The sequence below is a fragment of the Chenopodium album genome, chromosome 25 (genome assembly GCF_948465745.1).
Source record: "Chenopodium album chromosome 25, dcCheAlbu1.1, whole genome shotgun sequence".
In the NCBI taxonomy this organism is placed as follows: Eukaryota; Viridiplantae; Streptophyta; class Magnoliopsida; order Caryophyllales; family Amaranthaceae; genus Chenopodium; species Chenopodium album.
The window spans coordinates 30,887,491-30,914,974 of NC_137858.1; the positions used below are offsets into that span (position 1 = coordinate 30,887,491).

At 35.0% G+C, this 27,484-nt stretch overlaps 2 protein-coding genes across 2 annotated transcripts; one reads left to right on the forward strand and one right to left on the reverse strand.

Annotated features, from left to right (window-relative positions):
* Window positions 1–16,002: 16,002 nt before the first annotated feature.
* On the forward strand, window positions 16,003–20,592 carry LOC145615415 (WEB family protein At1g75720-like). Its single transcript, XM_081670487.1, has 2 exons — window positions 16,003–16,308; window positions 19,827–20,592. Exons 1-2 carry the CDS (start codon window positions 16,162–16,164, stop codon window positions 20,328–20,330), a joined length of 651 nt encoding a protein of 216 aa, XP_081526613.1. The 5' UTR covers window positions 16,003–16,161; the 3' UTR covers window positions 20,331–20,592.
* Window positions 20,593–21,887: 1,295 nt separating this feature from the next.
* On the reverse strand, window positions 21,888–26,535 carry LOC145613961 (uncharacterized). Its single transcript, XM_081668989.1, has 7 exons — window positions 25,681–26,535; window positions 24,369–25,278; window positions 24,082–24,296; window positions 23,163–23,216; window positions 22,793–22,878; window positions 22,184–22,383; window positions 21,888–22,027 (listed from the first exon to the last, which is right to left on the reverse strand). Exons 1-7 carry the CDS (start codon window positions 26,533–26,535, stop codon window positions 21,888–21,890), a joined length of 2,460 nt encoding a protein of 819 aa, XP_081525115.1.
* Window positions 26,536–27,484: the final 949 nt, after the last annotated feature.

A 27,484-nucleotide genomic window follows, 5' to 3' on the forward strand; every position in this document is an offset into this window, starting at 1 on the left:
ATCACTTAGTATAAAAGGTGTGATTTGTAAGAAATCACCAAATAACAACTTTTTGGCAAGAAAATACCTTAGATAAAAAATTTTTGAACAACGATTGTCACCACAATCACTGAAAAATCGAATTGTTTAGTGAAAATATAATTATAGGATGTGAGTATCATATTGGAAATTAATTGTTTTTTTTAGCAAGATAAAAATTAATAGCATCATTTGAGGGTTAATAGTTTGAAAGACCGTGGTGAAAAGTTGTAAAATTGACTTTGAAATTTTTATCTAGATTGAGATTGTGTGTGATTGATTCATACATGACTCTGTAAGACTTGCTAAATGGTAGAATAATCCCAATAAATTAACTACACTAATAATCATCATCAAACTCTATTCAAATTTTAAAAAGGTATAGCTACCAATTCAATCGATAGATGAAAACTACTACGACATTAAATTTTTGTTCTCGTCTCTTTCGTTTAACATATAATTAATCAAAGGTGGATATCTAGGGCACATGTGCGAGTTCATCGTACTGGTGGTTTTTATATCTTCGAATGTCCCGATCCAACTTATTTGGACGGGCTTGTGAGGCAGTATACGACAACTTTTGAAGGCCACCTTATCAATTTAAGACGTTATGATGTCAACCTTATCCCGCAGCAATTTAGTTTCAAAACTTCTAGAATCTAGGTGCGAGCGTACGGCTTACCACTTTAGTTTTTAACTGAGGCATGAGTAAGTAGGATCTTTTGCCACCTGGGGTACTTGGATCAGCTTGAGCCAATAACAAATGGTCGACTACCGGACAGGGCAGAGCTACGGGCAAGTATGATAATAGATGTATCACAACCGCTAATTGCAGGGTGTTATATTCCACTGTATGATGGCCGTGTTAAATGGGTATATTTCAGGTATGAGGGTGTATTTCGCTTTTGTAAAAGATGTGGCTGTGTTGAACATAGTTCAAGTAATTGTCGTCTGCGAGTTGATGAGGAGGCAAGGCGTCTTTCCATGCGTCTTGCGGCGGTGGAAAGGGATTGCCTAAGGGTATTACATGGACCCTTAGACTATCCCTACTATACTAAATATGTTCAAGGGTTACATGATATTTTTAGGTACCGCAATTTAGCAGTGAACTTAAATAGGTAGGAGGAGCCGGAAGATCTGCTGCTTGTAGAGTAGCAGCAAGTTAATGAAGTGTCAGACTCCCGACTTCAACTCAGATGATAGTAATGATACTGCGTACTTCTCGGGCTTTGATAGCTCGAGTGGAAGCGAAGTGGAAGATGGGAATGTAAGGGAGTCAAGGCTGGGAGGAGCAGTGCTTCATTTATCTCCTGGAAAGAGATTAGGGCTTAACTAAGACCCTTATGTTGAATACACAATGCCAAATTTTAATAACCCTATTTCACCCCTACATTTTGGGCCTGAGTTCACACCCAATTTCAAACAAAAACCAGCACCAAATTCAAACTATGAACCAAATTAACCAATCACCGGTGAGGCCGGAGTTCCGTCCTTATGGAACTTATCGGCGCAACCCTATCAGCTCCTATTATTCCCTTTTAGACCACATTAACCCACCACCACCACCCTTCTTAGGTTCCTCTACCTTTAAGGTGGGAGAATCCTCGGCTGCAGCGGCGAAGAGGGAAGAAGGTGAAGCAACGTCGCTGATCCTTTTCTAGGTTCTGGGTATTCAATAGTGGGCGGGAACATCAGAAAATTAGACCTTCCAACAGTCAGGGCTGCTTCAAGACATAGCAAACTAGGGTTTGACGGGTTCAGACGTTGAAGCGAATATAGCACTACGTAATTTGCTTATGCAACTTGAACCATTACCAAGGGTATTAACTGAATCTTTTGATGATTATTTAGATGCTAATCACCTTAATTTTGTGGAAGCAGGAAGGAGACTTGTTCAATCTTTAGCTATTTCTCGCGCTGGAAGGGTCTTTCCAGACCGAGCAAGATTACCTTATGTGCCTTACTCTCCAAATTCCTGAACAAGTGAGTTACCTAGCCTTCCTTTTACAGAATTTTATCCTCGATCTAAATTCACCAGCATCACAAACAGGGATTGATGATCTTATCAACCAATTACAATTAGATATGGATAAATGGGCCGCGAAAAGGCCGAGAAGTGTTGAAAACACTCCTCTTCGCTCTTGTGATGATGATAATGTTCGTGAAAGCTCCTATGATTTAGGATGGGTCGAGAGGAAACGACTGAAAACTTTAAACATGTGGGCCGAGAAGGGTGGATTCAATGTATGGCATCGCGACAAGTATAATGGCTTTGAATTTAAATCAAAGGCTTCAAATGTTGATACTGCAAGGTGGTGGGGACTGAGTCCTAGCTCATCAATTACCAAACGCGTGGGGAAGAAAAGGGTAGCCACCTGCTCATCTTCTTCATCAGGACCGTCAAAGAAACAAAAGAGTGATGAGGTCACATCAAAAAAATTTTCTGACTTGGATGATTTCGACTTTGAAGTGCAACAAATTCTGGCTGATTCGATGAGATTACCAATCGTGAGGCAGCTGCGCCGGATCAGCCCCCGATGGACTTTTAAAGTTCATATCGTGGAATTATAGGGGCCTAAATGACACACTAACTCCTACTCATCCTTAGTTAGTGTGGTTATACTTGTAAATTGCCACTTTTATTTTCTTGTCAGAAACTGAGATGTCTTTTAGTTCTGTTAATGCTCTAGTAGCTAAGTTCTCCCCAAAATTTTCTTGTGGGGTGGACTCGGATGGTAGTAAGGGTGGGTTAGCTTTGTTTTGTTGGTATCAAGGGGATGTAACTTGTATTGTATCTTCTCCAAACTTTATCTTTTGGAAGCTGGTTGAAGCTAATGGAAGTAGTAGGCATGTTTTTTTTTTTTTTTTTTTTTTTTTTTTTTTTTTTTTTTTTTTGTACGATGCGTGTAAAGTTGAAGATAGGCCTAGTGTTTGGGATGATGTTTCCTTTTTTTCTTAATATTACTCCCAATTGTTTGATTATTGGTTATATTAATCAAATAGAGAGTCTAAGCTATAAACTAGGGGGATTCTTACGGAGAAAGGGCTGGATGAATTTGTTGATTGGCGTTTACAAAGTGGCCTTTGGGAGGTGCCATTTTTGAGTCCTAGATACACTTGGACAAATAAAAGACAAGGGCACCAGCTTATTATGGAAAGGTTGGATAGAGCGTATTCAACTCCAGAGTGGTTTCATGACTTTCCCGAAGGAAGATTTTTTCATGAACTGATCATTGCCTCGGATCACATTGCTAACTTATATGATTCTACATCTTCGGCTTCTCATTCGAATAGGCCATATCAGGTTGAAACTTGGTGTTTATCTTTACCAGAAGTGAAACTTTTGATAGAGGAGGCTTATGACATGCTTTGGGTGGGTTTGAATACGTTTTAACTTGGTGTTTATCTAATGCAACACTTGAAATGGTTAAGACACAAATTAAAGGGATGGTGTTTAAATAATAAGAAGATGTGGGGAGTGAATTGGAGGAAAACTTCTTTGTTATTGGCGACTCAAAGTGCTAATATTTGCACCGTTCGACAAGGTTCGAATATTGTGACTACGGTGAATGCAAGTCTGGATCAATCTACTTTGGAGTTCACGTATTGGCAACAAAGGATAAAGAATAAATGGATAAAATGTTGGGATTTTCTATCCTCGTTAATGTTTAATAGGGTTAAGCAATGCCGGAAACGGCGGGAGATCCTTACCCTTCGTGATAGCAATGATGTGTGGATAAAAGGACAAAAGGATCGAAGGTCCAGACCTTAATTAAGACATCTTTAATGGAGGTGTATCACCCGAGTATTGATGACCCAGATGGTTTTGGGGAGAGGTTGATCTAGTTCTTTGTGAGCTTGATCTTCCCCGGCTAGAGGAGTTAGAAGGTTTGCAACTCGTCAAGCCTTTCTTAGGTCAGGATACAAGGAAGGCGATGTTCTCTATACATAGTCTTATGTCCCATGGCGAGATGGTTTTATTGCAGAATTTTTCCACCAACATTGGACAAGGTGGGAGTAACAGTGGTGGCGACTATGCAATAGTTTATCAACACGGGCTACTTATTTAAGGAATTTAATTCCTCAATTTTAGTTATGATCCCAAAGGTGGATGTTCCGGAAGTGGCGGCTCACTTTCGACGGTAAGTGCAACACTACATACAAGTGCATAGCTAAATGTATGGTGAATAGGATGAAGGGACTGCTTTAGAATTTTATTACAGCGTCTCAATATGCTTTCGTTCCAAGGAAATACATGGAGGATAATATTATTAAGCCGTGAGTTGCTTCACTTAATCAATACTAATAAAGGTGAAGCTCATAAAGAGGCTATCAAGATTGATATGTCAAAGGTGTATGATAAAATTAATGGGCTCGTTCTCTTCAAAGTGTTACAAGCTTATGGTTGTCCTCCAAACTTGGTGCAATGGATTTCTCAGTGTGTCTCGACAGTTTGTCCTACAAAACTCTGGTTAATGGACAAGTTTAAGAGATTTTTAAGCCAAGATGTGGCTTAAGACAAGGGGATCCGCTCTCTCCATACCTTTTCCTGTTCTACATGGACATTCTTTCAAGGATGTTGATTATGGGGGAAAACCTGGGGCAAATTATGGGCCTTAAGGTTACTCAGAGGTCGCCCTCGTTTTCGCACTTATTTTTAGCTGATGACGCTATGTTATTTTTGCAGGTTACTAAGAAGTCGTGCCAGAACCTAATGACTATTATTGATAGATTTGGAGACATATCGGGTCAGCGCTTAAACCTTGGCTTTGTGAAGTTTAGCAAATTGTTGCCAAGGCATCAAGTGGAGGAGTTTAAGGGTATTCTAAATATTGGCCAAGTCCAGACTTTGGGACTCCATTTAGGGGCTCCAATTGATCTTGATCGAGGAAAAAAGGACTCTTTTAAGTATTTGGTGGGTAAAGTGGTGCGGAAGGTTACTAACTGGGCTCGATGCGGATTTCTCAATCAGCAAAACTAATCCTGATTAATTCAGTTTTAATCAACATTTCTTCTCATGTTATGAAGTGCTTCAAGCTTCCGGGGTCCATAGTGAGTAAAATTGATTCACTCATTACTCGATTTTTTTAGGCGAAGAATAACGAAAAGGGCATGCATAAGATTAGGAAAGATACTTTACATCTTCCAAAAGGCATGGGAGGACTTGGAATTATGGCAATGGCAAACCTCATATCAATGACGCGTTGTTATTTAGGCAAGTGGCTCGGATGCACTGTAACCCCAAACTTTTGCTAGCTCACTCTTATTCACCAGTGCACTCTTGCACCATGTGTGATGGCGGCCATCTGCCACCCTTTGAGGCAGCTCTTCATGGGGGAGACGAGGATTTCATAATGTGGCTAACAAGTTTGTTTCAGGTTTTGCTTGGAAAATTGGAATTGGGGAAAAGCTCAAATACGCAAGTATGAAATGGGTGAACGGAGTAGTGCCTGTCCTTAACTCTAGTCACGTGCTAAGGGGGATAAGGACAGGAAAGGTCAGAGATTTGGTGATTACTACCCAGTGAGAGGTTGGATGCGGCTGTGGTTCGAGGAAAATTCTAATGGGATTCAGCAAGGCAGATCTTTGATTTTGAACTTCCTTCTACATATAAGGAGGATTTTTTGTATTATCAAAGACACAAGTCAGGGGTCTATACTGTTAAAACAGGGTACGCGTTTTTATGACAAGATGAGAGGTAGTCACATAACGGTACGAGTGGGGATGAGTGTTTTTAAACTTATATGGAAGCTGAGGATCCCTCCGAAATGGAGTCTATTCTTATAGAAGCTTTTGTTGAATGGTTTAGCTGTAAAAGCAAACTTGCAGCATAGGGGAATTCCGATAGATTCTTTGTGTGATATTTGTGGGGATTGTGATGAGGATTCTCAACATCTTGTTCGTTTATGCTCTTTTGGCTAGGTATGCTTGGCTTAATTGCCTGTTGCATATCAGCTTTGAAATTGATGGATCTACTCCTTTGCGATAATGGATCCAGAGGTATATTCTGCTGTTTTATAGTGAGGATGGAATTTCTAGTGACCGTATACATAATTTTATGAATGTGTTATGGGGTCTATGGATGGCTAGAAATGGAAGAGATTCTGAAATGAAAATGACCATAAGCCAGCACTTATGAGACATTTAGAGAAGGTTTCACAAGAGTTAACCGTTTTTTTGAAATCGGATATCCGGAGTTTTGGCACGATACAATTAATGGGACCGATGGATGGTTCGCCACCAGGTTTTCACAAAGCACATATGGGTTGCAGAAGCATTATTACAAATAGTGGGGTTGACCATGGTCGAGAGGTAACAATCATGTGTGATTGATCGTGGCTCAAACAGACAGGGAACAAAGGCTTTGGATGGGCTTTTGCGATGCCTGGCATGGACTATGAGGATGAAGGAGGTGGCTTTTACAAGGCAAATTCGGTGCTTTACACTGAGCTACTGGCTTGTCTAGGAGTTATTCGTTGGGCGATTGATAAAGGTTTAAGCAATATTTGGGTCTCTACAGACTCAAGTGATGTGGTTAGCTTGATCCGAAACCCCAATAGGGGTGACATGTGGTATTACTGGATTGTTCAAGACCTCCGAGAACAGGGAGACCTTTTACAAAGTTGTGTGGTTTGGAAAATAAGCAGGGGACAAGTTGGGAAGGCACATGAATTGGCAAATGAGTGTAGGACTAGTCTGATCAGCTTTAGTGTTGCTTAAGTGTTTGTTTTTTGTTTAGTTTGCTCTTGTCAAAAAAAAAAAAGTAAAAAAAAAAATTTGCTTTGTTCAATAAGATATTATTGTCTGAACAGATTAATCACTAATAATTTTTCTCTAAAAAGTTCAATTAAAATTAAAATTGAAATATGTTGACTAAGTGATTCAAAGTACTATCTAATTTTTCTTAGGTGCGCATGTGATGAAAAATTTTAATGGTTTCCACTAAAATTCCGACCTTAGATGGATTGTAGTTTATACTTTCCACAATTTTCGGGTAGAGGGACTAAATCAAAAGGATATGGATTATGGAACAATTAAATTTAAGCAAGATCAAATGTAAATAGGATATAGAGTTATTATTCATTCCTATCCAAGGTTTAATAACAAGAAAACCTTCCCAGCAAAATAACATTTGCAATTCATACGAAAGCCTTCGCAGCAAAACCATATTTGTAATTCTGTTGGGGGAAACAATTCATACGAATTGATCAAACTATAACTCAAATACCATTCTCCACCTAAAAGGTTACAACCTAAAGCCCTTTATAAAGGCAAAATTAATTCTAGAATATTGTAAAAACAAAAGATAAACTAATACACAAACTAAATCTATCTAACTAAAAGATAAACAACTGCTAAATATATCTGTAATAACCATCTAAAAGACATACTTTAAATGACTCTTCTACGTATCTTCACGATATGCATCATACTCTCCCTCTTGAAAAAAAACTTGTCCCAAGTTTAAGCAAATCATGGAACCATGATATCATCCAAATCGTCCTAACAAAATCAACAAATAAACTTATTGCACCATCCTCTTCATCTTATTCTTGAAACTTGCTCGGATCAAGCACCGCATAAGAAAACAACATAATAGTGTAGAATCTTGTTTTTGAGTTTTCAAAGTGTACATTCACCTCGACTTGAATATTTTCTTCTATACTAGCCTTAGAAACAGACAAGTAATGCTCAACTAAGCATGGAACAATTGCTCATCAAATGCATCAAATATTTTAATACTAGTCTCAAAATTTTGTTTTCCATCATCTAAGGTTTGATCATCAGGGATATAACATGACAAAGGTTCAATATTTTCCTTAACATGCAATAAGTTGCTCTCCTTTTTCCTTCTCACATGAGATATCTTGTCCACTACATCTCACGCCACGTAATTGAATACGTGCATCAATTAAGTCCAAACATTCATTCATTTTCTAGATTTCCTCCATAAATGCAACAAACCAACTTTGATTATCCATGTTTATGTGGATGAGAGATTACACAAAATCGATCAGTCCAGAAATCGATCAAAAGTGCGAGGAGCAAAACCTAATCAAAATAATTAAAAAAACTGGTTTTTAATTTTTAATTTTTTATTTTTTATTTTAAAATGATGCTATCCCTATATGTCTACAAGACTCAACCAATAGTTCAGCTCCAAGTATTTTTTTTTCTTAACATTGCCAGATTAGTTTGATTTTTGACCGGCTGCCGAAAACGAGTTTTATGTCCACGCTCCTTGAAAAATTCTCAAATATTGCAGATGAAAACAAGACAAAAAATTTACCAATTTGAAAAAAAAGAGTCACCTCAAAAGCTTTAGAAAGGAGAAAGAAGCCAAACAATCTGACATATAAAACTGGTTTTTATTAATAGGTCTGATTTCAATAAAATTTTGCACGAAACTTCAAGAAGTGAACCGTTTCCCTTGCCTAATAGAAGTAGCATCAGCCACACCAACTTGATGCAGATTTTTAACGGGTTTCAACTAAAATTCCAACCTTAGATGGATTGCGGTTTAGACTTTTCACAATTTTCAAGTAGAGGGACTAAATCAAAAGGATATGGAACAGTTAAATCTACACAAGATCAAATTATAACTAGGATATGGAGTTATTATTCCTAACCAAGGTTTAATACAAGGAAGTCTTTACGGCAAAATAACATATGCAATTCTTTTGCAGAAAACAATTCATACAAATTGATCAAACTATAACTCAAATTCCATTCCCCACCTAAAACATTACAACAGTACAGGAAGACTTCATATAGGTTAAATGAACTCTAGAATATTGTAAAAACGAAAAAAAATTAATATATAAACTAAATTATCAAAATAAAAGATAAATAACTACTAAATATTATCTATAATAACCATCCAAAAGATATATTTTAAATGACTCTTCTACGTATCCCGATATGCATCAGCATGTTAGTTAATTGGAGTATAATAAAGTAGTAGCTAATTTGTGGAGTTTGTTCAATTCTATTAGTTTAGGGGTAGTGAATTAAAGTTTTGTGGATCTAATTTATTAGTGGTTTCCTTATTTTTGGGAGTGATAGTTTTATCACTAGCTTATTTAAAGGTTTGGATACATTTCATTTTATGTAGCAAAAATAGTATATTCAACTTTAATTTTGCTCCTTTACCTTTATTCGTTCTTGAATTTATGTTTTATATTTAACATGGTATCAGAGCTAATCTAGGTTCCGATCCTAAGCAAACACATATTAAAAAAAGAGCCGTAACTGAAACAAACATCACTCTTGTTTCACTATTGTCGGTGAGTTTTTTTTTTTTTTTTTTTTTTTTTTTTTTTTTTTTTGTGTGAGGATTGTCTAGTAATCATGGAAAACTATGTTGTTAATATGTCATCTCAATCCTTAATTCCAATTTAAAGGGTGAGATTTATCACTTATGGAGTCTCAGGTTGAAGCCTTTGTCTTGTTCAAGTCTTAAGAGTTTTGGAAGATAGTGGAGCAAGGGTATCGTAAGAAAAATGCAAAGGCTCTATTATCTATCCAATCAGCGTTGGATGATGAGATTTTTCCTAAAATTTTCATTGCATCATCCAACGCTGATTGGATAGATAATAGAGCCTTTGCATTTTTCTTACGATACCCTTGCTCCACTATCTTCCAAAACTCTTAAGACTTGAACAAGACAAAGGCTTCAACCTGAGACTCCATAAGTGATAAATCTCACCCTTTAAATCTCACCCAATTAAGCAAGTATGGGAGATCATCAAACAAGAGTATTTTGGCGATAAGAAGTTAATTGTTAAAAATTACAAATTCTTTGTAATCAATTTGAGGGTTTAACGATGACAATGAAAGAATCAATTATTCAAGATTATTTGTCTAAAGTGTCCTCAATTATTAGTCAAATGTAAATATATGGTGATAAATAATGCGACTATTGTGAGCAAGGTGTTAAGGAGTTTGAACAATGACTAAAAACATATTGTGACTGTAAATTTAGATTCTAAGGACTTTTCAACTTATACAATTTGATAAGTTCTTTGATGGTTCGTGAGGAGAGAATGGATAAGTCTACAAATAAAGACAGTAGAAGAAAAAGCCTTTCATGTTAAGGGGAAAAATGTCAAATACATGGCATTATAATGAGGGTCATGATTGTGGTATGGGATCTCGGGTCCTGGTTTTGATGAAGGTGATCGTGTTTATGGTTAAGATTGTGAAAAAAGTGGAGTAAACTGATTATGTTCTTATTTACTCTCTTTACCTCAACAATTTGAATAATAATATTAATAGCTATTAACGTGTATATATGTTTGTCAATTTTGGTTTATATATGCTACGTATAGATTTTGTGTCTAATTGAATTCAGAACATTAAATAAGGACTTGTATAACATAAAAGAGGTGGAAAGTTCCTAACAACAAAATACATAAGAAGTGGAAGATTTTAATTTGTCACAATTGTTCATTCCCTAATTCCAATTCGTTACCACATGGAAATTCAAACTTGAGAACATGTTGGGAAACACAAAGTTCAAACACACAGTGTGACCATTCATCATAAGGGTTACTTTGTTAGCGTTATGTAGTTTACTCGTTAAGTTTTATAGGTGTTACTTCGTTAGTGTAATAAAGGTCACTTAGGAGTTACTTGGTCAATATTACAGGGGTTACCAGATCAGTGTTATAGAGGTTACTTTGTTCTTTTACAAGTGGTCACATGGTGTGGCCAGCCGCACACAAGACGCACTGGTTAGAAAATAATTCTATGGAATTTTGACATTTCGCTAAACACATCTATGCAATGAATCTTGATTGTTCTGGGTATGAGGGAGGGGGTAAAGGTACCCGTCTCGCCTGATTTACATTCATGGAGAAAGACAACATTACAACTAATATATATACTACCTCCAGTTTATTTGGTTGACATATTTTGACTTTAGCACTATTCACACACTCACCTTTGACCGTATTTTGTGCTTTATACGTAATGAAAAATATAGTTATATGAGATCTTGTTAGATTCGTCACAAAATATATCTTCAAAATATCAACTTTCATAATTTTTGCTTATCGGTAATTGAATATATTAAAGGTTGAATTTGTGAATTGGCAAACATGACTAAAGAAATGTGTCATCTAAAAAGAAACAGAGGAAATTTATCATTATATTTTTCTTTTCTCGCACATATTTCAATTTTTTTCACTTTCATTTCTTACTTTTCAAATAATTACTCCAACTCTAATATCTAACATAAAAAGAAAAGATATATATATATATATATATATATATATATATGTATATATATATATATATGTATATATATATATATATGTATATATATATATATATATGTATATATATATATATATGTATATATGTATGTATATGTATATATATGTATGTATGTTCATCAATTCAATAGGGACACAACAAATCCTTAGACCCTTTTTTTTCACAAGCAAATCTACGGATTAAAAATAAAGGCATGTTCTCTTCAGATTAATTTCAGTTCAGTTCAGCTCTAATAAGTTTAGTTCAATTCAGTTCAATTTATGTCTAATGATATTTCTAATGATATACTTTTAAGCTTATATTACAGCAACGACAATAATAATAATAATAATAATAATAATAATAATAATAATAATAATTACAAAATTAATAATAAGAATAATTAGAATGATACGTCAATAAGAATAACAAGAATAATAATAATGACAATAAGAATAATAACGACAATAAGAATACTAAGAATAATAAAAACAACAATAAGAATAACAAGAATAATAATACCGACAATAATAATAACATCAATAATAATAAGAACGACAATAATAACGACAAAAACAACGATAATAACAACAACAACAACAACAACAACAATAATAATAATAATAATAACAATAATAATGATAGTAACGATAATAATAACGATAATAAGAATAATAATAACGATAATAATAGTAATAACGATAATAATAACGATAATAATGATAATAAGAATAATAATAACATTGATAATTATAATAACGATAATAAGAATAATAATAACGATAATAATAATAATAATAATAATAATAATAATAATAATAATAATAATAACAATAACAATAACAATAACAATAACAATAATAATAACGATAATAATGATAATAATCTAATATATATATATAAAGGGGAGTTTTTTCCCGAGATTTTAGAGAGCCACGTAGGATCTAATTTTCTCAGCACGCCATGTAGGATTATAAATCTTAGTAGTAGCCAATTAAATAAGAGATTATTAATTTCTTTTAGAATTAAATAATTCAAATGCCATGTAAGCAAAATTGACGAATGAGATTTTTAAGTTTAAATTAATTAAATATGAAATATTATCTTTTAATATTAGGAGTTTTATCTAAATATACAACAAATTTTAGCTCATAAAAATAAAAAAATAAAAAATTAAACAAACCGTGCGTCGCACGGGCTTCATCTAGTGATAATAATAATAACGATAAATAGATTGACTTTGTAGGTTTTTTTGTTATAATAATAATAACGATAATAATAATAATAATAATAATAATAATAATAATAATAATAATAATAATAATAATAATAATAATAATAATAATAATAACAACAACAACAACAACAACAACAATAACAACAACAATAATAAAGTTAATAACGATAATAGTAATAATAACAATAATAATAATAACAATAACAATAACAATAATATTAACAATAAGAAAAATAATATTAATAATAATAACAATAAGAATAACAATAATAACAATAAATAATAATAATAATAATAATAATAATAGTTATAATAATAAGAACAATAATAGTAATAATAGTAATAATAGTAATAACAATAAGAATAACAATAATAACAATAAGAACAATAATAGTAATAATAATAACGATAAGAATAACAATAATAACAATAAGAACAATAATAAATATTAATAATAGTAATAATAGTAATAATAATAACAATAATAAATAACAATAATAATAATAATAATAATAATAATAATAATAATAATAAAACGATCTATAACAATAATAATAATAATAATAATAATAATAATAATAATAATAATAATAATAATAATAATAATAATAAAACGATCTATAACAATAATAATAACAATAATAGCTTGTTGTCGGGCGATTGGATATGGTTTCATTCCCTTCTCCTTTTTTTCGCTTGGGGAATTAGAGAAGGAGGCAGTTGCATTGCTGAAGCGGGTTCAGAGGTTCTCGACGACTCAAGATATTGGGGCTCGTGTTGTAGTTCATATCTTCACCAGGGTAGACTTTTCTATAGCTAGAGGAGTGGGGCCCAGATTGTATCTCGGCTTCCTACTAATTTATTGTAGGTTGTATGACCTTTGTTTTTGAGATAATAATAATAATAATAATAATAATAATAACAATAACAGCAACAATAATAACAAAAACAATATTAATAACAGTAATGACAATAGTAATAACAATAATAGTAATAATAACAGTAATAATAGTAGTAATAACAATAACAATAATAATAATAATGACTATTATGCGGTTATACCATATTTCACTTCATGACTATTATACCATATTTCGTTATTTGACGAGGTAGGAGTAAAAATAGGATCAAGTTAGCTTTTAAAGAAGACCAACCCAACTCTTTTTTTTTTTTTTTTTTTTTTTTTTTTTTTTTTTTTTTTTTTTTTATTATATTATTTTTTCATTTTGAGAATTTTTAAAAGGTGTTTTGTGTTCTTTTGTCATTTAAATATTTTATTTTTTAAATTATATAATATATGTTTTTAATATGTTTTGAAGTTCCATGTAATTAATATATTTTTCATAAATAATTTAATTATATAGTATGTTTTTCTTAAATATCTCAATATGTATGTGTTATAACGGATGTGAGAAAGAACAAATTAATGAATGCAAAACAAATAAATAACACACAGATTTACGTGGTTCACCAACAATATGTTGGCTACGTCCACGGGCAGGCGAGAGTAATAGTTTTATTGATCTTGGGGAATACAAATTACAGATTCAGGACAGATTTGAGACCAATCACAGAAACAGATTGATTGTCTATCTGATTTCTTATGTTAACTCTCTCAGATCTCACAGATGAGAAATACACAAAAGACTCTTAGATTTCTGAATAATCACTCAACTTATGATTGTCACGGCTAAAAAATAACCCTAATGGGTATATATAGAACTCTCCAAAACAGAAACTGATTTGGACCAAAACCCAATTAATAACTACACGAACCAAAACCGGCCACACGACGGCCGTGTACCTTGACCCACACGACCGTGTATATCACGCAGTCAAATAGTGCACCCATCTACACGGTAGTGTACCTTGAATCACACTACCGGGTGACAAGTCTTGTAGTAGTGGAACTACACGACCATGTACTATGAACCACATGGCCATGTATATTGAAGAGTACATAATAACACCGACTACACAATCGTGTACAATGAACTACATGATCATGTACCTACTCGGTCACCGATTCAAGGCATACTTCCCAACAGTATATTTGTATATACACATATATTATATAATAATAAATAATCAAAGATCATATCTGTAGTTAAAAATCATTAATTAATAAGTTCAGCTCAACTCAGCTCATTTTAGTCAATGTGAACAGACCCTAAGTTTGTAGAAATGAATGCAACTTTATAAACATTAACTGTTTGCACTATTTCGGTGGTTATATAACAATTTAGTGGGATATATAATTTGTTTACCCTTCCAAAACAAATAAAACTTAACATTTTGTTTGGATAGGAAGAAATAGAAGGAAAAGAAGAGAAGAGAAATGGAGGGGGACAAAATCTCTTGTTTGAGTAAAAGATTGGGGGAAGGAAGGGGAAGGAGAGGGAGGGATCCATTTTCCCTCTCTCTATAAAAACCATAATCTCTTCAAAATTGGAGAGATTTGAAGGGAAAATGGAGCTCACCTCCCCCTCCCTTTCTTTTCCCTTCCCTTCCTCCATTTTCCCTCCCCTTCTTTTCCTTCATTCTTTGCTATCCAAACAAAGCGTTAATGTTTATTTTTTAGTCCCTCAACGAAAAAAATTCCACCTCCGTCATTGCCTACTTCGCTTGTGCTTTGGAAGGTATAGTTTTGTCATTTATACGTATATACAGATAGAAGACATAACAAGGTACATATCAATATGACAATTGACGACAAGAAGACAAGTATCCGTGCTTGTAGAAACCAACTTCAACATCAAAAATTAAACTATTTACATAATTATGTAACCTCATTTAAACCCCTCATAATCTAAAACTAGTGTGTGTCCCGGGCGATGCCCCGGAGTGCTATTTTGTACTTTGAACTTTTTTAATTTGATAATTATGTTCAACTGAGTGTGATTCGGGTGTTACCTCAAATGTTATGGTTTTTTTACCTCATATGTATTTATTTTCTAATCTTGTGAAAAAATAAATAAATTAAATAACCTCTAATTTGAAAGGAATATATAATGTTAATTATGTGAAATTTAAAACACTAATAAAAGTTGGTTGAGATGGTTAGTGTAAAACCTTTATTTGTTGGAGGTTACGGGTTCGAATCTAGATCAAACCATAATTTATTTATTTTGTTAAATGAACTTGTAAGTATTTTATTAATTAAATATATATTAAATAAAAGTATTTACTAAATAAAAAAATAGTAGTTGTTTGAATGTAGGTAAAAGGTTGTGGTCTACGTGTGGTGTTGCCGTATCTAAGTGGGTCCCATAAATTAATTTCTTACAAAAAAAAATGAGTTAGTAACAAATGCTATTCCCTACATACCCAACCAGTTTACTCACTAGTCACTACTTACACCTTCCTAAAATATTTTACTAACAGAATTCTAGTGAAGTGGACGCCAAGAAAAGAAGCTTTTCATTATATTTCTAACTTCAATTCTCCTTCTTATTCCCTTACACTTCTCTTTTCTTTCATTATCAAATTCCCTTAACAAATTATACATTTCTTTTAAGTAGCTACATACCTCTATAAAAAAGATATTACACCATCTTAATTTTTGTTGTTTTTGTGTTAGCAGTCTTAGCACTACTACCATTTATCTCTTTATTATTTGTGATAATTGGTTTGGTGCCGTGCTACGAATGGCGAGCGGTGGAGATGGGGTGGTGGTGCTTAATAGGAGGGCGGAGATCGATACACGGGCACCATTTAGGTCCGTGAAAGAGGCGGTTTCGTTGTTTGGTGAAAGAGTTTTAGCTGGGGAGGTTTATGCTAGCAAACTCAAAGAGGTACTTTTATTTACTTTCTCTGTTTAGTGAAATCATATTTATTGGTTAAGTTTTTCTTAAATTATTTTCCCTCTAATAATCTTGTTGTCAGCAATGATTATGACGTTAACTAGTCATTATTATGGAATATGGATAATGAAGTTGTCATTTTGTTAAACTAAACAAATATGTTGATTATTAATTGATAATGACTCATGTATAATTGTCTATTGTTTTACTATATTGCTTGTTATTTAGTGGAAAAACCATGCATAAACTCTAAAATTAAACTTTTTTTAGGCGTTGTAATAGGTTGTATTAGTTTATGATGACTAGATCCTAAAATTCTAAATAATGATATTGATGAAATCAATCTCTTAATATTGTAATTTTCTCAGGATATGTTATTGAGGAACCAGTTTTTAGGGTCTATATTGTTATTTAATTGGATAGTTCTATTGCATGTAGTCATGTCATGTAAACCTTAATCTGCATAGGTACATATAGATCGATAACATGTCCTACCTTCGTTACATATTAGTTGCAACTTTGAAATATTTTATAACTTACAAATAATAACCCAAAGTTGCAACTAATATGAAACGGATGTAGTATAACTAATTCGATGCATACAAATAATCTTATATGCAAAAATATGTAGTGAATTTATAAAGAATATTGTACATCTTGGTACGTACAATTATGGGTTGAAGACTTGAAGGGGAGGTATAAATTAAAAGTTATATATCAAATTGCATGGTTTTGACCATTTAAATTCGTAGGCATCCACATATAAGAAACACACATATCAGACCTTCCATAAAGGATAGAAAGGTAGAGGTTTCTTGAATTATTTTAAAAAGTTTTATGTTAATTACTTCTCTCTCTGCTTGAGTTCTACTTCCATGCATTTTACATGGTTTCTAACATAGTAATTTGAGCATTAGTACGTATCATTAAGTATATATGGAATATGGATGAATTATATTAAAGCTTGATATCTAGAAAATGTAATGATATGAACAAAATAAGACATCATATGATAAAAAAGGTTTTAATAAATAAAATACGGTATAGTTGAAATTTTATTAACTTTAACCAACGAATAATAAGTAAGTAGGATTTAGAAAAAGAAGAGAGTATTTCCTCAAAAAAAAAAAAAAAAAGAAGAATACTCTTTTTTTTTTTTTTTTTTTTTTTTTTTTTTTTTTTTTTTTGACACGAGTACCAATTATACTAAAATAGGAAATTTCAGCTTTAATACGGAGTATATACAGTTTTTACCTCCGTTGTTAAAAGATATCAACAAAGTTAAAATAGATACAGAGTGACACGAATCTTATCATATCAAAAAATGGTACGTATGTGAAGATAAATCTAGAATAGAATTAGAATTGTTACCAAAAATCCAAGCTGAAATTGATTACTTGAGTGGCCATGAATCCAAAACATGTTTTATTAGTAATAACGAGTAGCAATACATAGCACTGTCAAAACGGTTTGACAGTTCGGTTTCGGTTCGGTATTTAATCGGGTCGGTTTGGAATCGGTTTAATTGTCTCACGGTTCGGTTTAAATAGTTATCGGTTCGATTCGGTTTCGGTATTCTTAAGCGGTTTTAATTCGGTTCGGGTTGTAAACAGTCCGGGTAGTAAACGATTCGGTGCAGACGGGTTGCGGTTTGTGAACGGTGCGGTGTAAACGGTTTTTATCCCGGTTCAAACAATTTCGGGTTGGAAACGGTTTCGGGTTAGAAACAGTTCGGTTCTTTTTTGGTTCAGTTTATAACTGGTTCGGTTCTTTTTCGGTTCAGCTTTTAACTGGTTCGGTTCTTTTTCGGTTCAGTTTATAACTGGTTCGGTTCTTCGATGGTTTAACCACTTTAACGTTATTCATATCGGTTCCATTTCAAGTTTACTAAATTACGGTTCGGGTCGGTTTTCGGTTTCAAAAAATAAATTGTTTGTCGAGTTGTTTGGATTCGGGCAGTTAAATGGTTTTGATTTGAAATTTGATAGTACTTGCTAACCTTTTGCGTTCACAAGTTTTATATAAAGTCGCGAATCATTTCATATTTAGACATCATATTATAAACAAATTTTCATTGATTTTATAAATATATATTATGTTCTGTTTCAAGTTTAGTCATACTGATCTTACTAGTTATATTCCCGTCAAAAAAAAAGTTTGTAAACGGTTCGATTAATTATATTCCCGTCAAAAAAAAAAAAAATCCATTTAATTATATAAAAAAGTTTGTAAACGGTTCGATTTAGAAGCGGTTTGGTTCATAAACGGTTCGGTTTATAACCAGTTCGGTTTACAATCAGTTCGGTTTTTAAATGGTTTGGTGCAAACGAGTAGCAGTTTGCTAACAGTTCGGTGTAAGCGGTTTTTTTGCCAGTTTAAACGATTTCGGGTTGGAACCGGTTTCGGGTTAAATACGGTTCGGTTCTTTTTCGGTTCGGTTTTCTTTCAGTTCGGTTTATATTTGGTTCGGTTTGTTAACGGGTTCGGTTCTTATACGGTTTAACATTATTCGGGTCGATTCGGTTTCGGGTTTACTAAAATACGGTTCGGGTCGGTTTTCGGTTTCAAAAAATTCGAATTTTAATCGGTTCGGTTCTCATTTGGGTCGGTCGGTTTCGGGCAGTTAAACGGTTTCGGTTTGAAATTTGACAGCCCTAGCAATACATCAAGCTTTGTCTGCAGAAAGAATAAAGTAGCTAGTTGAATAGCAAATGGTCGTATTTGTGTACGTTACTTAATCACAGCTTTAACAAGGAATCCTTTACTTTGCTCCTTTGGAAGAAACCTCTCATAGTCCCACATTAACCTTCTTCTACAAATTTCCCTATATAAATATAAACTTCCATGTATTTATATAGTATTGTATGTACTATTTACGACATACATACAAGTATTTTGTGTCAATATTCTTTCATTGGTTCACATATATAAGGCTTAGAATCTTTCATACTAATACATAAATTTATAAAAGATAATATTTAGTAATTGTTTTATTCCAATTATTAATTCTTGAACAAGTTTATTGAGACCAAGAACTAAGAAATGGGGCAAACATAAAAATGAAGGGAGTATTATTGTTTTGTTTACGTCTTTATGAAAGTACTATTTTATAGTAATTTTCAGTTATTGTGTAAGAAAAATCTAATTGGCCAATGTTCGGACTGCAAAAGTCAAGTGAAGCAACACAAATGGTACTCATCAATTTTATTATAGATTTATAGAGTACAATTTAGTTTAACTCGAAAAGAACATCGCGTCAATTGTAAATGGATGACTCCAAATTTACTTAGTTAATGAAGATTCTAATTAGAAGTGCCTCTAGTTTTATACAACAAAATTCAATCGATTGATCAAGTTTAGTGAAAGAAGTCATATCCTCTATTGAACTTTAACTCAATGATGATGTTAGAAAATTAACAAGGAAAAGGCAATTAGTTACTTTAGGCAACTAAAACAGCTGATATTAGTACATTAACATGATATTATTGTGCCATTAAATATTTATGCAGATGAAGGATACAAGAGATGAAATTGGCCAAGGAAGTTCAAAGCTAGGAAGCATTATAGATGAGCTTGAAGAAACAAAACAAAGCCTCGTAAAGGCGAAAGAGGAAACAATGGTCATGGCCACTTGCCTGTCTTCACTCGAGGAGGAACTCGAGAAGACAAAGAGAGAGCTTAAAGAGCTGAAACTAGAGAGGGAGTCGGAGAAACAGATGATGGAGTATGAGATCGAAGACCTTAAATTCGTTGAAGATCCACCACAACCCGCGACAAGCCTACAACGAATAAGAGAAACTGAAAGAGTTGAGTATCAGAGTAGAAGATTTGTGACCTTTGGAAATGCAACTTTCTCTGAAGTTGTATTACCTAATCATCACAAAAGCGGGCCGTTTTTGGAGAGACATCCTTCTCTTAAGAAGAAGAAAAGACAGCCATTGATACCTTTGATTGGAGGGTTGTTTTCGCGAAAGAAGAAGAGCTCTGAAGTGGCTTCTGCTAAAACTCCATGAAAATCTGCAAGCTTTTATTTACTAGTAAACAAATAAGCATGTTTATCAGTTATTATGCTAATTTTCTGTTCTTTCAAAAAAAAAAAAAAAATGCTAATTTTCTGTTGATCTATCTTTTGACTCTTAAGTTCTACCTCTTTTTGTATTATAATTTCCTCTTTACTTTTCTTTTTTGTGAATTTTAACATTGTACTAGTAGTATTGTAAAATGCAAGAAATGCCTGAGATAGTGTAACAATGTAAGTAAGAGATTGACGGTCAATAAAGTTCATCCATTTTGCAGTGAAGTCTATGTTGTATACTCTTGCCTTTAAAAACTAGAAAACTAACTTTTGATGCATTACTCTTATTTCATTGTGGATATAGCTCTAGTACCTATCGATGTGAACGATATGGAGTTATACTAATAAGCAATAAAACATAAATTACATATCTCTTGATGCGTGAACCAAACTGACAGTAGCCGTGTCGTGGAGAACCACTGACCTAAAAGACAATTCCGCCGAGACTAGAAGCGGTCGCCCTCTAGGATAAGCACTAAGAGGGAAAATGGCTAGCATAAAACGAGGGAAGAACTTAGCCAAAAAACTATCCAGATGAACTCGGTCAGCCAAGAGCAATAAACAAGGGAGTGAATCAATATTAAAGCACTACAATATAAAAACAAGGCAAAACCTCATTCCCCAATCAATGTGGGACTTTTCCCTTTCATTTGTTTTTCTCTCTATTGTTTTTCCCAACTCTCTTGTTTTATATCAAGAACTTCCAACAATGAATACAGCAGATCCCAAATCTACAAGTGACATCAATTGAAACATGTATGACAATAGATATACTGATATGCACCTGTAAATAAATGTTATATGTCATGATATCAAATTTCCCAAATTGAAATATGACAGGATATACTGATATGCACCTGTTTAACCATTACATGGGGTGCTTTATACACAAAGCTCGTGGACAGAATTACTCACTGGAAAAATAAAATAACTAAAATGATGTGGCTGTTTTGTAATGCCTTGAAGTCTTGACTCTTGAACCATCCACTTCATTGATCAAGAAGCAAATAAAATAGTTCTGCATATTTACAGACTGAATGTAATAACAATTGACTAGCATGTAGGCGTGTAGAGATTTACTCGGCACAATATTAATGAGTAAAAGACTAAAGTACTATATGTTTACTAAAATTGAAGAGAAATTTTGTCAATCATCAGAAACTCAGAATTGTAGGGTAGATTGCTACAGTTTCATTTCATTTCTTCAAAGCAGCCAGAAAACTGAAAAAAAATCTACTAAGAGACTGACAGCCAGAATACAAAGGCTAATTTTAATTGGACTGCTAAAACAGATTAACTATTGACATAAATTATTGCTTATTAGCTCGCTATTTTTCGAGGGGCTTGCCCAGTTGATCTTCATGATTAACATATTTTGTTAATCTAGTGCTTACTCATACTAGCCAGCTCATACTTATGCTTTGTCAGCCGCTTAATCACCAAGTACACAAGCCTAGATCCTAACTCCGTTTACTAACGGTAACAATAGTAGTGTTCAAGCTGCTTCCTCCATTGAAGCTACCATACCACAATCTTCATCATCTCCAAGGTTCAACCAAATAACCAATAAACCGACCACCGACACCATCAATACCACCATTCCCGGCGGCTTCGCCGCCGAATTAAACGAAAACCCTAAGAAGAAAAGGTGAAATTAAGGGCTTGGTTAACCCCAAAGGGTAAAGGTGACCATTTTTCCTTGAAATGACTAACCTAGGGAGCTTTTTCAAGAAGCTTTTGGGCATAATTTTTGCCGACGTTGGCGGATGAGAGATCGATTTAAGTACGAACACCACCACCACCCGTTGCCGGAGTCATAGCTAGTTGTCGCCCAACTAATTTCAGTTTCATTGTCACCGCTACACCCTCCATCACCGGAGCTACTACACACCCGCCATTGTTGGAACTTTGAGAGAGAGGAGAGAGAAGTAGGGTGGGGATTTGGGGCTTTGAACTTAGTTACTAACGCCATTACTCTGTATATTTCATAGCTGACAATATGAACACGTCATTACATGTGTAATGACATTATTATCCTTAACTTAATGAATGAAAAGACACTATGACCCCTATGATTGACAAATTATGTTAATCATGAAGATCAACTAGTATTTTCCCATTTTTCGAATGAACCTAGATCTTTTTGCTTTATACTTCGTATTCGATACTGTATGTCAATCATCAATCCATTTAACAGGATGACAATTACTAAAATTCATAGTGTCACGAAAATAATTTCCGTAGTTTCATTAGAGTGTAGAGTAGAGTATTTATACAAGAGATTAGGGCTCAAGAAATAGGCCCGTTAACTATACAATATCAACACTAATTATAGGCCCTAACACCCCCCCTCAAGTTGGAGCATGCAAATCACAAATGCCCAACTTGCCAAGTAAATACATGATTTGACTTTTACTCAAAGCCTTGGTGAAAATATCCGCTAATTGGTCCGTTGTCTTCACATACGACGGACTAATGATACCATCCTGAATCGCATCACGAAGATAATAACAATCAACCTCAATGTGCTTGGTACGCTCATGGAAAACCAGATTCTTCGCAATATACAAAGCAGATTGATTATCACAAAACAAACTCATAGCACGAGGATGGGAGACACCCAAACTCAGAAGAAGGGCCTTTAACCATTTCAACTCATCAGTGGTTTTAGACATTGAGCGAAGTTCGGCCTCTAAAGAAGACTTGGCCACAGTGTCCTGTTTCTTAGTCTTCCAAGATATAGGGGAAGCACCAAGAAACACCAACCAACCAGAGATAGAACGACGCGACAAGGGACAACCTGCCCAATCTGAATCACACCAACCTGTAATATGTAAATCACAATCTGAACTCAAAAGGATTCCCTGACCCGGACATCCCTTCAAGTACCGCACTGTACGAAGAGCTGCTTCCCAATGGTCCTGTCGCGGTTGTTGCATAAATTGAGACAAAATATGCACCGCGTATGCTAAATCCGGTCTAGTAAAAGACAAATAAATCAAACGACCCACAAGCCGTCGATACTGCTCCGGATCAGAAAAGAAAGAGGACTCTGATTTCGCTAGAGTATGATTCTGCTCAATAGGAGTACCTGCCGGACGAGCACCTAGCAAACCAGACTCTGCAATAATGTCAAGTGTATATTTCCGTTGACATAAAAATATGCCTTCCGGACTACGAGCAACCTCTACACCAAGAAAATACTTCAAAACACCCAAATCTTTCATATGAAAACAGTCACTCAAGTATGACTTAAATGTTGAAATCGCAGAAGAATCATTACCAAAAATTATCAAATCATCAACATACACCAGAACACTAAGTTGTATAGACCCAGATTGCAGAGTAAAGAGAGAATAGTCAGAGTACGATTGCACAAATCCGTACCTTTTCAGAGAGGCGGCCAATTTAGAATACCAACAACGAGGTGCTTGTCGAAGATCATACAACGACTTCAGAAGACGACACACCATACCAGGTTGAGAGCCATGAAATCTAGGGGGAAGCTTCATATAAACTTCCTCATCAAGATCACCATGTAGAAATGCATTGTGGACATCCATCTGATGCAATTCCCAATTCTTTGCAGCAGCGACAGCAAGAAAAGCACGAACAGTGACCATTTTAGCGACGGGAGCAAAAGTCTCATTGTAATCAATACCCTCAACCGGATGATTACCAAAGATAACCAGACGAGCCTTCAATATCTCAAGTGTGCCATCAGAATTAAGTTTGACCTTGTAAACCCATCGACACCCAAGAGCTTTCTTACCAGGAGGCAATTTTTCCATTACCCAAGTGCCATTTTTTTCTAATGCATCAATTTCTGTTTGCATAGCCGCTTTCCACCCCTCATCCTGCATTGCCTCCTTGAAATTACGAGGCTCAACCATCGTATCAACAGCTGCAATAAATACACGGTGTCGCACAGAAAATTTATCACAATTCACAAAATGTGCTAAAGGATAGGGAGTACCTGAGGAGCATGGAGTAGACGGTGAACCAGAAGTGATAGATGGACTCGGAACAGAAATAGTATGTGCAACATAATCCCGATGCCAACCCGGGGGATGTCTGTGCCGTTGACCACGATCAAGATCAAGAGATGATTCAGAGGAGAGACTCGGATCAGCAGCCTCCGAGGCAAAAGCAGTACTAGAGGGCACAGAAGGTGCAGTAGTGTGAGGAGCATGGGGGGTAGCACATGTAGTGGTAGCGGCGTCACAAGCGGTGGCAGGGGTGCTCGGTGCGTGTGGTGAATCGGGGTCAATAGAGGATTCACCGACCTCCAACACATTTTCCAAATCATCCAAAAAATCATGATCAAATACCACATTGTCATGTGACACACCCTCGGTACCCACATTAGCATCAAGAGAGTCACTAGTAGACACAAAGGGGAATTCATTCTCATAGAACTTGACATCACGTGAGACAAAAATTTCTCCAGTTTCAAAATCATATAACTTCCAACCCTTCTTGCCATGAGGATAACCCACAAACACACATTTCCTACTCCTAGGAGCAAATTTGTCACCCTTAGCTTTTTGATTATGAGCGAAGCAAAGACACCCGAAAACACGTAATGTATCAAAATCAGGTTGTTTGCCAAAAAGCATTTCATATGGAGTTTTCTTATCAAGTAGAAGAGAAGGAGTGCGATTAATAACATAAACCGCCCCAAGAATACACTCACCCCACAAATCAATTGGCAAATTGCCTTGAAACATCAATGCTCTACCAACATTCAATATATGTTTTTGTTTACGCTCTACCCGACCATTTTGTTGAGGAGTACCGACACAAGAGGTTTGAAAGAGAATGCCATGTTCATCAAAATAGGGAAGCATGTGTTTGAATTCAGTTCCATTATCACTCCGTACACACTTAACAGTAACATCAAATTGATTTTTAACCATAGCAAAGAAAGAACAGAAAGAAGAATAAACTTCAGTTTTATCATTCAGCAAATAAACCCAAACACCTCTTGAAAAATCATCTACTATAGTCAAAAAATAATGAGCACCACAAGTAGAAGCCGTCTTATACGGTCCCCACAAATCACAATGTATCATTTCAAGAATACGACTAGCACGACTATCACTATCAGGAAAACTGGCTCGGGTTTGTTTTGCGAGAGGACAAATTTCACATGCTTTATGTAAACACTTAGGAGCAGAACTACCTCGAATAGCAGGAATCATTTTGACAATTTTCTCCGACGGATGCCCCAAACGACGATGCCACAACTCGAATGTAGAAATGTCCGGACCTGTGAGAGCACATACTTTTGGGAGACGCCGGAAATAATATAGTCCATCTATCCGTTCACCGCCTCCAATTAAGCTCCCCGAGGATTGATCCTGTATAGCACAAAGAGAATTAGTGAATCGGACAAAGCAATTAGAGTCGTCAATCAACTTAGACACAGAAATCAAGTTGCAATTCAATTGCGGAACAAATAGAACATGTTCGAGAGTAATGCCATCCGCCAAGGCAACACGACCCTCTTTAGTAGCCATGGCCGTAGCACCATCGGGAAGACCAACGGGACAAGAGATAATAGAATGAGCATCTTGTAAAAAATTGTCATTGCCGGTAACATGATGGGATGCACCGGTGTCAATAATCCATGAGAAAGATAGAGAATCACTAGCCATAGAATTCGTAGGAGTATCAAACACACCCAAGATAGAAGAGGCAGCAGTAGTAGTAAACCGAGGAAGAGCAGGACTCCCAGCCTGCTGGGCAGTCCACTCCGCGGCCTGGCTGCGGCTGGGAGGGATGTCCCGCGGCTGGGTCGCGGAGTGCTCTGGTTGGTAGGTTGTCGCAGCCTGCTGGGCAGTCCACTCCGCGGCCTGGCTGCGGCTGGGAGGGCTGTCCCGCGGCTGCGATGCTGGTGCGAGTGAGAGCTGCGAACCTGGCAGAATGGGTGAGAAGGTTGCAGCAGTTGAAGAACAAGCAGTAGCAGCAGAAAACGAAGAAGAAACTCGCCCTTTATGCCCATACTTGGCAAGCCACCAATCGGGTAACCCGTGGACAAGGAAGCAAGCGGCAAGGTCATGACCAAAACGATCGCAGTGGGTACAGTATAAGGTCGACTTATCACGTCGATTAGAAATATACACGCCTTCATCCACCATTGTTGAACAAGTATTAGAGAAATTGCAACTATCACCGAGTATCGCAATTGGCAGAACCCACAAACTTAGGGATTAGTAATTAAAAATTGATAGTGGAATTAGAAATTGATAGTGGGAATTAATTAGAGAAATTCGAATCAGGAAGTAGAAATTGAGAGTAGAAGTTAGAATTTAGAATGTAGGAATTGATAGTGGGAATTAGAAGAAAAGAAAAAAAATTTAGAGATGTACGGACTTAGAGTGATTTTGGCTCCGATACCATGTCACGAAAATAATTTCCGTAGTTTCATTAGAGTGTAGAGTAGAGTTTTTATACAAGAGATTAGGGCTCAAGAAATAGGCCCGTTAACTATACAATATCAACACTAATTATAGGCCCTAACACATAGAGTGTATTCGCTACTCTGAAGAAATTCATATCGAGATTATCCTTTAGAACTCCCCTTGGAGTGGAGTATTCTTGCGAAAAAAACCAAGCTTGTGGAACAAATGTTGATTAGTTGATAACAAGTGAGATCATCAGCCACTAGCGCCCTTGATGAAATGTAATCAGCCTGCCCTGATCTTTCCTGCATTTTGATTTCCTCTGATTAAGTCAGAATCCACATGCTCCGTCTTTTAATGTTCGTTGGACAGGATTAGCTGCTTTGTCATCGAATCTACTACTAATTGCTCCTAAGGATTTCAGTCCCAATTTCTTGAGCAATTTAAATAACCAAAACACTTCACAACTATTCATTCTATTAGAGTTTGGTTGTTATATTTATGTTAATATTGTATATTTGGCAAGTTTATCTTGTTAGGAATTTTAGTATATATATGTGATTTGAAATTTTTTCTATGGATGCGGATGCACGATGCTCCGTGCATCCGTTTTCTCTTTAAAAACGCGGAATGAACATTCCGTTGTTCAGTAAAGAACATACATTCGTTTTATAAAGAACATATA